The following is an 18,806-nucleotide window of genomic DNA, read 5'->3' as shown; positions in this document are numbered from 1 at the left end:
TCTGCGGTGTGCCTTTGCTTCTTTGCCCCAGACTCTCCTCCGTGGTTAACGAGGATGCAAATAATTTGAAACTTAAGTCTCCAATGCTCACACAGTTGTGACAATGGACATTTTCACGAAACATTGATCAAAATCCGAATATCAACGTGCACACAAGACGTACAAGGATGATACGTTATAATTTGCTTACAATGAGGACTTTAAAAAATCAGTACAGTATATTATAATCACAAAATATTTACTGTCCTTGGCACAAGGCATGTGAGATTGTTTTGTAGATAGATCTAGGATAGCACCTGGTCCCCCCCATCTCCGAAGCCAATTCTTTTGACTGCAATTTAAATGATAAAACAAAGTGATTCTTACGTTTTTTTTCTCCCAGGAATAGTTCTACATTCATTTACCACTGGGGACTAGCTATCATTTTAGTAGTTTTAATCAAACTGTGTAAAAGTAAAGACGTTACACTTTTAGTGTGTTTTTTTAAAGGAAATATACGTGTGTAAGCATACATTTTAGCAATAAAATTGGACTGAGTATGTTGGCATCAAGCACATGTAACCCCACAATGAGCAGTAATGTGAACATCTTTCCAGAAAACATAACAAACTCTAAAATGTGTTTTGTAAAAGTGAAAATACAGACGAGTAAAAAAAAATCCACATATGGCATTGTGATTTTCTTGACTGCAGGAATTCATATTCTCTGGTTCTTTCAGTAAAGTCACGTAGATAGAAAAATAATAATTACAAATAAAGTTAATGAAAAGAACAAAAAAGAAAAAAAATGTCATTAAAAATTTAAAAACAAAAAAACACTAATGTTGGTTCTTAATCGGAGTTATTAATCAAACCAGCTTAAAAACCAGGCTACAGTCTACATTATAGACTGCCAGTACACTCACCGAGGTGAAAGAACCAGGCTACATTCTACATTATAGACTGCCAGTATGCTCACCAAGGTTAAGAACCAGGCGACAGTCAACATTATAGACTGCCAGTCCACTCACCCAGCTTAATAACCATTGCTACAGTCTACATTATAGACTGCCAGTACACTCACCGAGGTTAAGAACCAGGCTACAGTCTACAATATAGACTTCCAGTATGCTCACCAAGGTTAAGAACCAGGTTACAGTCTACATTATAGACTGCCAGTACACTCACCCAGCTTAATAACCATTGTTACAGTCTACATTATAGACTGCCAGTACACTCACCGAGGTTAAGAACCAGGCTACAGTCTACAATATAGACTTCCAGTACGCTCACCAAGGTTAAGAACCAGGCTACAGTCTACATTATAGACTGCCAGTACATTCACCCAGCTTAATAACCATTGCTACAGTCTACATTATAGACTGCCAGTACACTCACCAAACTTAATAACCAGGCTACAGTCTACATTATAGACTGCCAGTACACTCACTACGCTTAAGAACCAGGCTACAGTCTACATGTTTTTTTATATTTGAATTTTATTATTTTTATTTTCATTCACTTTATTTTTCATTATAATTTTTCTTCTTCTATCTACGTGACTTTACCGAAAGAACCAAAGATTTTATGGCATTGTGTTTAATGTCTTCCTCGCAATTCACATTACTACACAAACACACATTTATATGAGCAGCCCGCTGCTGTTTGTCTTCATAAAAATGATCAATGATAAAAAGCAAAGCATGCCAAGTGATTTAAATGTTCTACACGTTATTCTTACTTGAGGTCTATCCTTTGCCATTTCAAATCCCAGCAGTATTCCTCTCTGTTTAGCCAATGTAATTTTTCATTCCCACGTGTATGTGAGTTATATATATATATGTTTTTCTGGGTTACATAATTTTAAAATAAACTTTTCACTTCCAAGCAATGTGCTCACTTATGCATCTGGTATTGTTTTGGTAAGTTTGGGGATTCTTTTTTTAGGTGAAGTGAAAGACACAAATAACTCTCGATGCACAGATGGGTTTTCACAGTAAGGGCGTACGCTGGTAATAGGTATAATCTGTGGTCGTTTAAAATTTAATTTAATTGAATTTCCTTACCCTTTTATCCAGATACATATTGTTATTGACTACATTTTAGGAAAGGACCATGGCCTCATTTGATCAAGTGAATGGGTGAATATGGCCCAATTTGAAAAGACAGTATGTGGGTTTCAAATCAAATGTCTCAGCACTTATATTGGCGCTGCCTACACCCTCTGCAATTAAAGGTCAATGCGTTCTAAAAGACCACGTGTGAACCCTGCAAATATAAACACGAAAACAAATTGATCACATCGGTGGGAGTCTACGATAATCTTTAAATGGCATTCTCTTTCTATTTCGTTTGTCACAATCTGACATTTTAAATCCAATACCCAGAAGGTGCAAAGACGATGGAAATAAATCAGGATATAGGACATGGTATAGACACACTGTCCTGTAGTGTTGCGGCCATGCTGATAGAGACTGGTGTGATCATTAAAAGTGAGTTTCTGAATGTGTGTGTGTGCGTGCACATATGTATGGTTATATATACATTAAAAAACATGTTTACAAAACATGATACAAGGAGTGCATGAAGGTATCAAGCAATTATATGAAAGGAAAATATTAGTACAGTTTGAACTGCGTAGATGAATTGTGAAGTTTTGAAAAAAACAGAGTGAACAATTAAAAGCTTGAGTGATAAAAAATGTACCCGTAAAAACAAAGTTTTTAACTATAAATCCTTTATATGCGTGGCATCGGGGCGGCTAGAGTCCTCTCGTCCTCTGGCTTGAGATGGCTGCCACCTATGGGTCAGATGATTGTCTGGCAGCATTAAACAATTGGTAATTAAATATTTAAAATTTTTTCCCTAAACAGTGTAAAAATTTGGAATATTTTTTTCACCAAAATGCATTGTCACGCACAACGAGTCTGTGTGCAAAATGTCAGCTCGATTGGATCACGGGAAGTGGGTTAAAAAACGACCGAAAGATTTGCACGGTCCTAAGCAAGCAAGCGAACTTAATATAAAGGATTTAAAAATACTTCAGCACTTATTTTGAAAGCATTTGAAACAATCACGACTGTGACTTCGCGCAAACATCTGGGACCATCTCAAATCTGTATATGAGGTGTTGTACCAATACCATGGTGGACGTGTGGAGGATAAGATGGATGAAATGTACCTGATAAATACTCATACGACAACGTGTGTGTGCCGTACGGTGTATTTACCAATTACAAATCGCCGTGTAATTAAAAATAATTAATAATGCACGATAGCTGTATTGATACTCTGTAGTGCAAGTTAATTGCACACTCTTATCGTTGGGCTTATAGTGAAGTTTCCTGTTTTGAAATGTCAATCAAATACTACGTTAAAGAGTAAGTAGATGTTAATTATTACTTACAGTTCTTCAAACAGTTTGATCACGTTTTATATAGCTGTATGTGTGTTTAATCTGTGCATTTATGGCTACATAGGAACCACAATATGAATGCTGTTTTGTTGTGAAGATGGTCAGACGTGCCAAGAGGCTTAATTGTGCACAGTTGGTGAATATAAATAAATAGATCTAAAATGGAATCTATGGAAATGTCATTTTTTTACCTGTGCCTGAAATCTTTATTCCTGAAAACAGGGAAGGCAGTGGCACAGAAACAAAGGACAAAAAGGAACAGTTTAGTGAGGAAGCAATAGATCAAGCACGAGTAGGAAAGTAAACACACTCACCCACCCACTCAACCACATAACCATATATTCATCCAACCACTCACTCAATTACTCACCCACCCACTCATTAACTCACCTACTCACTCATCCACTCACCCACATATCTATTTACCCACCTGCCAATACATTTAACCACTCACTCGTCCACACACCCACTGACCCACCCATCAATCCACTTTTTTCGTCACCCATCCACTCAACCACCCACTCACTAGCCCACTCATCCACTTACTCATCCTAACCATCCAATCACCTACTCACCCCACCCAACCAACCACTTACCCAGTCACATAGCCACCCATCCACTTACTCACTCACCCATTCACATGCCCACTCAACTCCATGCTCACGATCTCACATATGCGTTCACTGCAGCAAGAAAAGATCTGAGGAAGTTAGGGATTTCTTTTTACATGACACCAAATTCTATAAGCTACGTTTTTAGCTTTTTTTACTTAAAACTTTCGTGACTGCAGGAATTCATATTCTTTGGTTCTTTTGGTAAATTCACGTAGATAGAAAAATAATAATAAAAATGAAGTGAATAATTTTTATAAAAATAAAATAAAAAGATTTTAATACAAATCTTTTTATGAAACTTTTTATTATTTTATTCACTTAATTTGTATTATTTTTCTATCTACGTGACTTTACCAAAAGAACCAAAGAATACGTTATTAGCTATGAACTATTTTTAGTTTTTTTTTCCATTACACACAACTGTTAAAATATATCACGTATAACAGTTTTTCAAAACTAACTTACGCCACCTGCAAATGTATTTTATCTCCTGTGAAAGTACATTACATTAATCATTTATTCATTAACATTTAGGAAAAAAAATCTGTGATCGTTATGGATGACCATACCACACAATCCGTTTTGCGATTCATTAGCGCTGCGTAATTACATTGCTAATTGTCTTCAGAAATTTCGAGTTGCACCAGCATCGTTGCTGGGAACTAATTGATTAGTTCGAAGAAATTTCAGATATGCCAGGCCATATGAAGCATGTTAAGGTTTCAAATAAATTAAATTCAGGTTTTTATAAAGAATAAACATCCACTTTGTACAAAATGAGACAATTTAGCCCCCCCCCTACTAAAATATCGGTTTGCCAAAATAAAAGAAAAATGCAAAGATTACAATACGTGTGGGAAAAATCTTGAATCTTAAAAGGCCCTTTACGCTTGAAATATTACTACTAGAGCTTAATTTCAAACCGAGCTGTCAGGGGCAGAGTTCCAGAAAATGTGTAATTTCCAGGAGTGTCTGGAAGGAGGGGGCGGGCAGGGTTGAAGGGCTCTGGGAAATATTCCACGATAAATTGATTCCTGCTTACAGTGGTACAATGTAAGCCGTACAAACTCTCTGCTCCCATTCCTTAATTGGCATTAGTTGACATGAGACAGTGTCCGTGTGCAAATTGGACCTACAGAGGTGACGCCATGGAAATCTGGGTAGAGGTGGAATCCGCCAGACGTGGCGAAGAGTGATGGCGAATACAACCTTCACAAAATAATGACCAACAACCGAAAAATATTGTCTCTTGGGAACGGTGAAATAAAATGCGAAAGATTATTTGCAAAAAAGCCACATTCAGTATAATGAACCATGCTGTTGTCACAGCTGCCGCAATGTTAGGAGCGGTGGGGACACATCCATGTCCTTGGATCAACGCTATCCGACTCAATAATATCGCAGCATCCACAAGGAATTCGGTTATATGATGCCCAAAAAACCCCATGTCATTGTCTGTTAATTAATTAATTCGTTGTTGGGCATTGTCACAAATTATATCACTAATATCCTGTCAGATGTATGTAAAAAAAAGCTCTTCTAGAACGGGCTGTTGTCTGGACTTTAACGCAGCATGTGTGTCTTCTCTATCCAATACATAACAATTATTATTACTTTAACACATGTATTGGATTTTTTTCTTCCATTGCCCTGGATCATTTCAATCTCCTTGTGCCTTTTAAAAAAAGAATGTGTTTTTAACCGTCCCCTAGAAGAAAAAGAAGTGTTGATGCAGCGAGTACAAATACGTAACGATACCGCGGTCAGATTGAGACACGTAGAATGGAAATAATAAAATAATAAAAATAAAACATAATAATATTTTATTATGTTTTAAAACATAATAATACTTTATTTTGTTTTATTTTTATTATTTTATTATTTCCATTCTACGTGACTTTACCGAAAGAACCAAGAAGAGTTATCATTATTATTATTACTTTAACAAATGTATTGGATTTTTTTTCTTCCATTGCCCTGGATCATTTCAATCTCCTCGTGCTTTAAAAAAAATGTGTTTTTAACCGTCCCCTAGAAGAAGAAGAAGTGTTGATGCAGCGAGTACAAATACGTAACGATACCGCGGTCAGATTGAGACACCTCACCGCAATTCAAAGACGCTCGTGACATTTCCCGAAGGAAGGATGCGTCGCACGAAGTTAAAGTCACCGACGTAGAGGCTGCCGTCGGGCGCGCACGCCAGGCCCATGGGGGCCAGCAGCTTGTTGCCCTCGGCGACGCCGTTGCAGCTGGGGCAGGAGATGCTGCGTCGGCGCCCGTTGCCCATGACGCTGGAGATCACAGGGGGCAGCTGCCACACCAGCACGCTCTCCCCGCTGCCCTTGTGCACCGTGCCTGCAGCAGAGCAAGCACGACGCCGCGGTTAAAGCAGCAGCATCAGCAGCAGCATCAGCAGCAGCAGCAGCATCAGCAGCAGCATCAGCAGCAGCATCAGCAGCAGCAGCAGCATCAGCAGCAGCAGCATCAGCAGCAGCAGCATCAGCAGCAGCAGCTTCCTTATCTTTCGATTTAAAGCTTTCGTGACTGCAGGGATTCATCTTCTTGGTTCTTTAGGTAAAGTCACGTAGAAGGGAAATAATAAAATAATAAAAATAAAACATAATAAAACAATGTCTTCTCGACAGACCTGTTCTTCACCTGAGGACGGCTGCTTGCGTTGTGGCCGAAACGTCGTTAGAATTGTATTTTATGATGTTTTATTATTTTATTATTTCCCTTCTACGTGACTTTACCGAAAGAACCAAGAAGAAGCTTCCTTATCGTTATTTTGTCTTACCAAGGTTCATTTCTCCGGGAATATATCCGGGGAGTGGGGTGGGGGGGACATAAATATTTTTAAGAGCTCAACCCCAGACAACTCGAGCTGTAAGTCTGATAAAAAAAATATTTTAGAAAAGAATAATCCCAACCTTAACATGGCCTGGTAGCAGCTTGTTGGTGATAATAGCTGTGGTAGTGTTCAGCAATTAAAATAACATTAATCAATATTATTTTATTCACTTTATTATTTATTGTTATTTGTTCTATCTACGGGACTTTACCGAAAGGACCATATAATATAACATTAATCATATTTAAGTGATTTGAAAAACTACATCTTCCATGGTTTATAATAACCATCGTTTAGTCTTATGTACTGTGGGGCATGTGTCAGCAAGCAGCTATCAAGACAAGTAGGGTGGAATTATGAATCGATTAATGTGGGTTCTCAAATTCACAATACTTGCACATAATTGTTTTTGTAATGATCAATGGTTTACGATCGATGTATGTTGTATGTAATGGGTTCACATCATCGCAGAAGCAAATAGAGGTGCTACGATTTATTGCAACATTTTTTTTACTTCATATATAGCTCCAAATAACCAGCCTAAACCAAAAAATACAACTAAACTGAAAACAGAATGATAAAAGAATTCCCTATCACGGTTTCCAAGTTATGTGGTAACCCCCATTAGTTTAAACTTATAATGATGATTGGAAACCACTTCTATGCATCGAATCGACACATTCATTATCGGTTATGGTGATAATATTGAACGATTATTTCATGAATCGGGTCACATAATAAATGTTTAAACTGTGCAGAAAAGGAAATGAGTAGAGAAAGGGTGGGGGGGGGGGGGTCAACTCTGATCTCAAAGCCATCAGCAATCCAAGTGAGAAGGACAGAAAAAAGGGCTCTGCAAATGTATACAACAGGATATGGACCCCTGCACAAGGGCACCTAGGTGGTAAATAGAAGCTAAATTACATATTTGTTTGAGCTGTTCCTTTATTTAAGGAGGATCATGAGTCGTCCAGTTATGTAACATAACTAACCCTCATAGTAACACAACCACAAGAGCATTTGCTCATGTATGGAGATTCATGGAGATATATATGGAATCTCCATGTGTAGAAAATACGACTTTTTGTGTTTACTTGGTTGTCCTTCCCCTGCACCTCCGATTAGCACGGTTGGCTACGTACGGTGCGAAAGAAGTTCAACATACATACAAGATTTGATTGAAGAAGACAAACAGCTGTATTACAGGCTTCACGGTAGTGATGCAAGATTTGGTCATATATGCCTCGACACATCCAAAAAGCGTGCACATGTGCTTGCACCATCCCTCCTGGGCCAAGCGGACAGAACGGTTGTCGGTCAGGGATGTATATTGCTCGCTGAGAATTCGTACGACACGAACCGTGAAGAAACCGAAATTGAGTGAATCTCAGCGAGACTGATTTGATACCTCGATAAATAAAGTCCCATATGTCAGCCCACCGCCATTCAGGAACGAGACGTGCCAGCATATTTTGCCGCAGAATTATGGCACGCGTACGTGGATCGTACGGTCGCAGCAAAGCACCTCTGATTAGCGAGGTTGGCTACGTACAGTGCGAAAGAAGTTCTACATACATACAATTAAGAAAATATGCAGGTGATCTAACTGCAGGTAAAGGATTGCTAAACCAATTGAAAACTGAATGATTTTCAAGCATTACAATTTTGAGATGAGGAAATTATGGCAATCTTCATCTGTAAATGTTTGTCAAATGATGCTTGTGTAAATCATATTTAACTTGAAATGTCAGATGACCTTAGACGTTTGTCTTGACTGGTCTTAACATAAAAGGCTCCGGGCCTTGCCCTCTGCTTGGCCTTGACCTGGTGGCTGCTACACGAAACTTTGACCTCAGCATTGTGGTTTTCAGCCTCGATCCTCAACTCACGGGTTCCAGCCTTGAATCCAATATCGACCAGATGCAAAATATATACGTACATATCCCGAAGAGTGCAATTGATGGATTATGCGCACTTACTGCTGTGTACGTCGAACACATGGTGGTTGCTGAGGGTCCATCCTCCCAGCCTGGCCGAGTCCACCGTGAGGGCTGGCAACACCGCGCTGCGTCGCTCCCAAATCACCAGCGTGGGGCACGGCTCGTACTCGTAGCCCACGGACACCAACTGCGGGGGGCACACGTGGGGGGTGGTTGATGCTCGATGCTCTCGTTCTGACGGCGAAAGCATAGGGGGGGGAGGGGGGTGTGCGAGTGGGTGGCGTTGCAGGTTCACCCACAGCCTGGGCATGTCCCGTGACGGGCTGTCCGTAGGCGTCGGTGCTGTCCCACTGGAAGGTGTGCCGCAGGCCAGGCGTCGCCGGGAACCACGTGTGGAAGAGCCGGCCCTCCACCGCGACGGTGAGGTGCACTTTGAGCAGGTTGAAGGGGATGGAGGCTGGCGTGAGGATGATGGTGAGCAGAGACTTGTAGCCCACTGCACGACTGCTCAGGTAGACCAGCTGGAGGTCGCTACCGGGTAGAGGGATGACGTCCTGGACAGCCTGATGGGGGAAGAAGGTGGGAAAGTAGCAGTCAAAATGCAGAGGGTAAGACTGTGCATTTAGGAAACTGGACCAGTGTCCTATAATCCTGCCTTACACTTAGCATGTTCACGTGTACACATACACGTACAGCCCTTTTATCAGTCTACTGGTGCATAATGACCTCCCCAACACCGTGTGTGTGTCATGGGGGTTATTTTACTATGCTTAACCGTGATGGTCAGTGTGGGTTGGTAAAGATGGGGAGCATGGATGTGGGAGAGTTGGAGTACAGTACAATAATACATGTTCTGTGGGGCTCTCATAGCCCCGCAGAAATATGCTTTGTGCATGGTGGTCACCCATCCAAGGACTATCCAGGCACAAACCAGGTTGGCCTTCCAGATCAGACGATATCGGATGCATTCTCGGCAATTTGTTCGTAGGTTCACGTAGCATTAGATTGAATAATGATGTCCTTTACTTATTAAGGAATACATCACTGAGTTTCAAGACTCTTCTTAAGGAGGGTCCTGCATTGGGATGTTTGGCCATTTCCGTTTAAAGCTTGAAACCAATCAGCGGACAGCTGTATAAGATGGTTCAGCTCTCAGAGCAGTTTACCGGTGCCAATGTTTCGCAACTTTGATCACACTTACGCAGGCAATGGAGATCTTGTGTACTTGTGTCCTTTTTACACGCTTTTATTTAACTCACTCTGTCTGTTGTTGTTGTCGTTGTTGTTTCCTCAAATCTTGTAACTCCATTTTAACCCACTTCCCAATGTGGTATCGACTGCAAACTTGGTATACTTATGTCATGCTGATGACAATACTATATTCTATCATAAAATATATATGTTTAAACATTTTTTTAATATGTTATGTTCCGGCTTGGGTCTAATTGCCCACGGTAAACTGACGTTGGCTGTAACTGACCACGGTCCCTTACGTTATGGCAAGCTTCGGGGCCACTTCCCGGAGTCGTGAAGTTCTTCCATTACTAGCACGGTACATTTCATTTAAAGCGTGTTTTTAAAAAAGTTTGTTTTAATATTACTTATTTAATCACAGTAACTGTCGAAATGTATATTCACTCACGTGCCTCCTCTTGCCCTCCCCCACCCCCACAAATGCAATTTGTGTATAGCCATCAGACAACAATGATCGACTTCTGAATGCCAATGCTGTTTATAGCAGCAACAACAAAAAATAACAGGTCTCGATGTGAAGTGGCAGCCAAACTTGCTTGGCATAATGCAAGTGACGCCATTGGGAAATTTATGACCACAACCTTCAATCCGCTGTCACGGAGATTGTGGTGACCATTGTCATCAGCGGCCTTATTTCCGTCACTGTTTGCACCGCCAAATACTTTTTGTTACACTGCGCATGAATTATTTATAATGTCACGGCCGAAGTCGTTAGTATAGTTTAAGAGGAAGAACATTTCATGAGGAAATGGTTGAAGGGAGCTGCCCTATGAACCTGAAGACATTAATTTTCATAGTCTTTCATTTTCAGTAAGACGCGCATTCATTACTCTGTCTCATAATGTTTAGCAGCAGATTGCTTTCCCTCTATTTTGAATCGAGAATGATATACCAAGTGACATGTATTACTGAACAGTGCATTTTTTTCCACTTGCAAGATCGAATGTTTTTTTTAAATATGTATGAATTTTTTCACAATATAATATGTACAACACAGTATTTAATTTCAAGTGGCGGTTTTATGCACACAATTGTCCCCGGCAACAAATTATAACAACAACAACAATAACAACCGCCATTCAAGTGCACATTGTACGGTCACATCAGAAGAGCATCTGCCCTGGGGCTGTGTGCACTTTAAGACGACGGCAGGGTGGTGAAGGCTTGTTTACACGAGGTCACGGGACACGGCCAGATGGCAGAAGTCGGAACCGGTCCACGCCGTCCCACATGGCCAGTTGTGGCAGAAGCCTTTGGCTCGTGAAGGCTCTCCAAGGAAAACATCGCAGTCCCTTGGCACTGCCAAATGATGTTTGGCCAGAAGACTTCACAAGAGTTTGTCCCCTCGAGGGACACTGGTACAATGTCTCTTTTGTTTTGACGTAATTTTTTGAATCGTGGCTATTTATTTTAGTATACTCATGTTAACGACGCGTGCATATGCATTGTGGGACTACGCTTGGATGAGTATGCACCTGCTTGCACATAAACAGACTTAAAATAAATATTCACAATTAATGTAAGATGGGGGTGGAGCGGTGGCGAAGGAGTTAACGCCACTGCACTATGAATCCGGTGAACTGAGTTTGACTCCCTGACTTGGCTAACATCAGCGGTGAGTGATATCTAAAACGGTCCTCCACTAACCACCCTTTCGTCAACTTGAGCTGACCAAGCTGGTGAAGTATGGTCAAACAACCCCCATGACTGACACGAGGCCTTGATCCAGCAGTGGATTGGTAAAGGACGATGTGTTGTTATGTTTTAAAAATATATATATTTATAAAGTGAAAATGTAACGGTGCAGAATTGCAACTTATTCCTCACGCCACTGTTGGCAGAGGGATCTCCAGCAGAGCAAGCTCTAGAGAGCCCCTCTCGAAGGTAATTTGGCCTACTCTTCCACGGTGGCTAAACATCCTGAAAGAGGTGGGAATACCCATACCTTGCCCCACTGCATGTGACCTGCCGATTGACCAACTAGGGTGTAGCCATTTATACTCAGAATATGTATTTATTCCTGGAGGAATCCGATGAGCTATGAAGCTCTTTTTCACATATGTCCAGTAGGGTAGGGTCAGCAAGTTGCATCGACTGCTGGGTGAACACAGACAGAGACCAAATTGAAACGGCACCCTTAAGGTTGCAAGCGCAGTGGCACTATCCATTACACCACAGCAGCTTCCATTTAAAAAATATATATGATGTCAAAAACTGCATATACTCGTTGGTTCTTTGGGTAAAGTCACGTAGGTATAAAATAAAATAAATCACGACGTTTCGATTGCAACACAAGCAATCATCAGGTGGGAAAACCACAGCAATATATATTTTTTACTGAAGTGGGAGAGAGAGCTGCCGTGGCAAGAGGTTATATAGGAAAGAAAGGGGGAGGGGCAAGGGGGGGAGAGAGAGGGGGGGGGGCTGCGTGAACGCGAGGAGAGGGGACGTGAGGCTGGGGGGGGGGGCAGTGCTGGAAATGGGAGGCCGAGGGAGCTGGGGATGCAGGGGGGGGGGGGGAGATAACTCGGAAAAATAGAGCAGTACCCGGCAGATATGATAGACAACAACGACAACCATAAAGCACTTAGGGTTTTACCTGGTTAATAACATCCTTCCAAAAAAAAAATCTTTCTGTGGTTTTCCCACCTGGTGATGATTGCTTGTGTTGCAATCGAAACGTCGTGATTTATTTTATTTTCTACCTACGTGACTTTATCGAAAGAACCAAAGAGTATGGATTCCTGCGGTCACGAAAGCTTCAAATCAACTATATATTTGTTCCTTTTTTCATCTTTTGTCACTTTCTTCCGAGGACGCACGTCTCAGCGGGGCCCACCTGTATCTCGGGCACGACGGTGCCCGAGGGCTCGCACGCCCCGGGTCCCGAGGGCAGCAGAGAGGGCAGCAGCAGCGGCGAGGGCCGCGGCAAGCCGCTCACGTCGCACGTGAGGATCTCGTTCTCCTCTCGCCGCATCACCACCGTCTCCATAACGACAAAGTGGTCCCACGGCAGCCAGAGAGTGCGCAGCTGCGTGGGGAAGGGCGGCCTCTCAAACTGCAGGGTGGACGCGACACCGCCACTCGCCATCAGGTCGAATCTGGGCCCGGGGTCGAGAAAAAAACCAAAATAACGATCAAATGAAGAAGCCAGGAGCCAGCCCATTAAGCAGTTGAAAGCTCGGACAAAGCGTAACGAGAATGAAGAGCTCTTGCGGAATGGCCGTGTGGTGCAACCACCTGACACCAGGCGATCCCGATGCAATTAAGTCGTCGGTACTAATGCCCATAATTGTGATTTGAAATAAATAAAGATTGGCGCAATGAAAATGTATTTTCATTACGCATGTTGGTATGCACTTAAAAAACACTTAGTGCTATTAATTCAAATGTGGTGGTCACACAGGAGTGGCCTTCCTACGTACTTACCAGACAGTGGGTTGAATTAAACATTAATACCGAGAGAGAGAAAAAAAGGACAAGTGAAATTTCACTTCATGCATCTCTTGTGATGAGACAATTTTAAGTGAGAGGGATTTACTTGATGTTTTTGTTGTTTTCACATTTGGCATTGCAGTGCTTTCCAGATGATACTGATTTTTTTTCATGGTCACCAATGTTGTATAAGAACCGGTATGACTAATTCACTAAAGCATATCATTATAGCAAGCTTATACAATTCTTAAATCAGACCTGATTAAGATACAGCCCATTATTGGTTTATTGTAATTAATTATTATGATTGGCTTCATTACCATTTTCCATTTAAATACTTGGTGCCTGAATGCAATTGCTTTGCAACCCATTATAAACCGAATACATGAATACATTACGGAACAACTGACGTGTGTGCACGTGTGTGTGTTAAAAAAAACATCCACACTTTCATTTAAGCGTGACGGATCTTTGCAATAGCTGACAAAAAAATAAAAACGTACGTGAAAGCCGTAAAATGTGTCAGCTGATTGCTTGCATCAAACACAACGCTGCACTTTTGTGTCATCCCACCGAGCGTGTAACTTTCTTGCGTTCATGAACACACACACACGCACACGCGTCTATGGGGACATTAATTCTAGATTTGAAGCTTTCGTGACTGCAAGGATTCATATTCTTAGGTTTTTTCGGTAAAGTCACGTAGGTAAAACATAAAAATTAATAAAAATAAAATAAAATAAAAATCACGACGTTGTGTTGCCTCCGAAACGTCGTGATTTTTATTTTATTTTATTTTTTATTAATTTTGATGTTTTACCTACGTGACTTTACCGAAAAAACCTAAGAATATGCGTCTATGGGGTGTGATGGAGTCGCGATGAACATACACGCGTCTATGTGGTGCAATGGCGTCTTGACGGAGAGCTAGTGTCTTCAAAGGAAATGGGGGCACGACGTACTGAGTGGATCAGCACTGAAGCAATTGACATTATCGATGCAACAACAAAACATATACATCCGATAGCGAAGAGATGTACTGAGGCTCTTCACTCAAGGAGGGCGAGTGCATACAGCCGGAGTGAAATTTCTCTCACAAATTCTATATGAACGAGTTAAGATCAACTTGAAAATGAAGTATGCCCTGAAATATCTAGGAATTGCTATTTTATAGAACAGAATATTAGCAATTGTTCCGTACAGATTATTGTGCAAACTGTCTTGCAACTGAAGGAAAATGCATTTCCTTGCAATGGTGGGAATTGGCTTTGAGTACTGTAGATGAGCCCCAGATTAGCCAAATATCATCATCATCAGCCGCCGCCATGATCTAACCACTGCTGAATGACCAATATATGAGTCCAAATGTTTGTTAATATTTTGTATGGATGGATGTTGAACTTCTTTCACACCGTATTTAGCCAACCGTGCTGATCCAATATTATAATTGACTAACTTTACTACCCGGCTTCGCCCGGGACTTGGATTCACCACGCCCGGCCGCCTTTGTCCCCCCAGTGGCGATGTGCACACACCACACGAGTTACTCAATTGAGGCTGAGTCGACCTAGGGGAGGCCCAGGAGCGGTTGAGATAATCGTCACCGGTGGTGGCCGTGAGCGGGAATCGAACTCGGGTCGCCGGGTTCGTAGCGCAATGGGTTACGCTTCCACGTGCGCGGGTCACGTGACAAATTTGACGTCACAGCTCACTTGCCGTGCAAAAAAATCTCTGCATTATTGAGCTCCGCCCCCCCAAAAAACACAGAAGTTAATTGTTATAATTTTTGCATGGTGTACAGTCTGGAAAGTACCCACATGGCAAATTTCAAGTTTGTTGCATGTCGGGAAGTACGCTAAACATTTTGAACAGATACACATAATCACAACTTTGCCTTTTATATTTATGGAGATAAGATAATTTACAGTTCTTTGTTAATCAGTTGATGGATGAAGGCCTGTGTAGGCCATGAAGGTTGTTTACCAAACTTCAGCACGCCTGTCAGTGTGAATTGGTCAAGCAAGGGTCCACCTTTAGATATCACTCGCCACTGATGTCTATCTCAGGTCGCCGGATTCAGAGTAGAGTGCGCTCACCACTGCATCGCTATTCACCCTGTGGTGTATGTAAACGCATTTTGTCAGTTTTCCTATGAATTAGCAATTCCAGTATTCCTCTCAGTTTTAAGTGTCCTATAAATTACCATTTAAATTAACGAGCCTTCAAAACAATTACGTGCATTTCGCATAAAAAAAAACCATACACAAAATTATTCAGATGACGCCTCTTAATAATGCTGGACATCTCAATGCAGCCAAGTGTGAGGAAAGCCACAAGCAGAATGTATATAATTTGTGTCAAAACACACCATTTGAAAATGATTTGTAATGTCCACCAGCACCATTAATACTGCAGTCATTACAGGGATCGCGAAAGCGAAAGCCGCGCACATAAAACAGCATCATTTCGCTTCGACCCACACGCACACCAATTGCAAACGGCGGTCCTGCAATTTTTCAAGGTACAAGTCATAAATACACGTCAACAACACTTCAAATACCGCGGCCTGAGTCATTCGCCTGATGTAATTTCAGGTATGGATGGCTTTTGTTGTAATACGCCGTTGACAGTTATTCTGATGGAGAGATTGCTAAAGCAGGATGTAAATTCTAGACACAACCGAAAGCGTCATGCGGCATCCGCAGAGATTGCACGGCTGAACGTCAACGGCACTTGGCATTTGGGCGGGATTCAATACCATAAAGGACGCCAATGTTATGACATGACCAGCAATGTGAATGCACACCGCTAGAAATTGACAGGTAGTTATATATGGACGATGGTATAAAAGAGTTTACTTTAATTAAGGTACACTTATAGCAATCCAAAACGAAATTTAATCTGTGATTTCACTGATTTATTGAACAGATGGGTGGTTTTGCGAGTCTCCGATGTTAGAGTAATGATCCCATATCTCGAGGTGTGAGGTTCATTTACAGGGCCGAGATGAATGGTTTGAGTTTCCACTGCCCCCTCTGGCTGTAAAATAATCCAACGGGCAGCTCGAATAACATTCAACTTAATGAGTTACACACGAGATCACTGGCATATGAACTCATGCATTGCTGACTATGAGCCCCAATTAACAGGCAGAAATTAACAAACTGCACACAAAACAGACTTTAAAAGATTTAGCTTTGGAACAACCAAGCCAGATATGTGTAGCTGTACAATGTTAAAGCAAAATGATCAAAATGGTTGCACGTGCACGTATGCGAACACCATCAATGAATGGCATAAATGCAACAAATGGGTCTATATAATACACAACAAGTAAGTCTTATTTTAATAATAGATCTTTTTTTTATTAATACATCTTTGTTAGCCACAGACAATGACTACGGCATGGCTTAGAGGAGGGTGGTTCAATGCAGAGGTCATATTGCAGAGGAGGCATTTAATGTCGTCATGCCCAGCACTACTGAAATTGGCCAATAAAAGTGTGCCAGAACCCAGCTGCATGGTTACACATATTTTTTCTTCTTCTTTATATTCGATGGTCAATTCACTGCTAGATAAGAGGTGTTCCATTGCTGTTTCAGTCGTGGAGGTTGTTTGATCACACCTCACCACACTGTTCAGTGCAGGTATGTGAAGGTGAGGAGGTGGGGGTAGGGGGGTGAGATTGGACTAGTTAAGATATCAACGCACCACTGGCGTTAGCAGTGGGCGTGAATCAAACTCAGGTTTGCCCCGGTTTAAAGAACTCATTCCTGCGGAGGGAGCTGGTAGGAACGTTGGGTTGCTCGGTCAATGGCCAGGGTCAATGGCGGCGTGGTGTATTCCGCAAATATGGCCGACTGTGAGGGCGGGCACAAGCCGGCGTGAGTAGGTTAAACGTTGAGTTTTATAAGGGCACCACGGGGTGACCAGCCCCTCCCTCCCCACCCAACCCAACCCCTCCCACCCCCCACCCAGCCCCACCCTCCCCACCCAGCCCCTCCCCACCCTCCCGAACTCAGCCCCTCCCCACCCTCCCCACCCAGCCCCTCCCTCCCAACCCAGCCCCATCCTGCATGACGGACGGACGGACACAATCCCCTGTGGGCTGGTGTAACCAGGAGGTTCCTACCAGTAAAATGCAGTGCTCTCACCACTGTGCCACTCCTCCACCCAGTCAATGGCAATCGCAGTACTGTATTTTCAAACCTTTTTAGACGGCATTTCCCAGGTTGATGGCATTTGAGAAGTGAACAATGCTGTCGCTACCATTAAAATGCAATCATTTCAGATTGGTGGAATTACGCAACGTTTAAAAAAAAATGTCTGCACAATGCCACCATAGAACATGTGAGATGCTGCCTTGCAGCACTAATTCCACCAGTTGAAAACTATTGTGCTAGGCAATTATATATTTATATATTAAAAGGCAGCATTAATGCATCGCGTGGTCAGTATTCACACATGCATCTTGGCACCCCATAAGCCTATGACCAATCACCCCGAATGGAGTCGAACTCATTAGTTCTCTAAAGCTATGCGGAGCTTTGTTAGTACTTGGATAGGCGACTGCCTGGGAATGGCAAGAGCTCATATTCTTAGTTTTTTTCGGTAAAGTCACGTAACTTTACCGAAAAAACCTAAGAATATGAACCCTTGCAGTCACGAAAGCTTCAAATCTATAAGTACTGGCAAGAGCGTGGGCTGCGAGATGGTAGCTCAAGGAGATGGCAGTCCAGCAAAAAGGATTCCTGAATCTTTGCGGCGCTTTTGAGTGTTGCCCCCCCCCCCACCACGCCCCTCCTATGCGTGGGGTTTTTCTCTCGGCCAAAACATCGCCGGGCAGAGTCCTTCTGATTAAGAGTTCGCAGGACTCGGTGACATTTCCCTGGGTGCAGTGAATAAATAAAGGAGCGTAGTTTCGTAGGTCGCGCTCAAGTTAAGAGTCAGTTTAACACGTCGGTTTTCGCGACCGATATCATCCATGAAGAGTGCCGATGACCAAATCACACGGAGAGCATCCGATCTTGTTAAGATCTTGGAAGCCCTCGGAAGCCAAGCAGTTTGAGCCTGGATTGTGAGTGGGTATGATATGAATGTTTACCCTCGCCCAACACATTCTCATTCAATATAGGCAGCTGAATTGTACGCAAAGTACCGCGTTAAAAGTATGATAAGTGGGTTCAAGCCACGTTTGTCACTCAGCAGTTGCAGAAATTGGTCTCTTTTGAGCAGCTTTCTTATAAGCAGTTGTTGTGCCCCCACCTATTGTTATTTACCAAATTCCAAGTACTGTAAACGTACTCAGCATTTATCAGC

General features: G+C 42.2%; 1 protein-coding gene across 3 annotated transcripts in view; it reads right to left on the bottom strand.

Annotated features, from left to right (window-relative positions):
- Positions 1 to 18,806, bottom strand: part of LOC144723278 (teneurin-3-like) — a 469,866-nt gene that overhangs the window by 31,556 nt on the left and 419,504 nt on the right. For all 3 annotated transcript variants that reach the window (XM_078601881.1, XM_078601882.1, XM_078601883.1), the window contains 4 exons: positions 12,892 to 13,153; positions 9,098 to 9,361; positions 8,838 to 8,985; positions 6,113 to 6,362 (listed from right to left, as the gene is read on the bottom strand). In XM_078601881.1, coding sequence (XP_078458007.1) covers positions 6,113 to 6,362; positions 8,838 to 8,985; positions 9,098 to 9,361; positions 12,892 to 13,153 — 924 coding nt within the window. The remainder of the gene's footprint in view (positions 1 to 6,112; positions 6,363 to 8,837; positions 8,986 to 9,097; positions 9,362 to 12,891; positions 13,154 to 18,806) is intronic.

The sequence above is a fragment of the Lampetra planeri genome, chromosome 17 (genome assembly GCF_965212315.1).
Source record: "Lampetra planeri chromosome 17, kcLamPlan1.2.h2, whole genome shotgun sequence".
NCBI lineage: Eukaryota > Metazoa > Chordata > Hyperoartia > Petromyzontiformes > Petromyzontidae > Lampetra > Lampetra planeri.
This window is presented reverse-complemented; position numbering and strand designations above follow the sequence as displayed.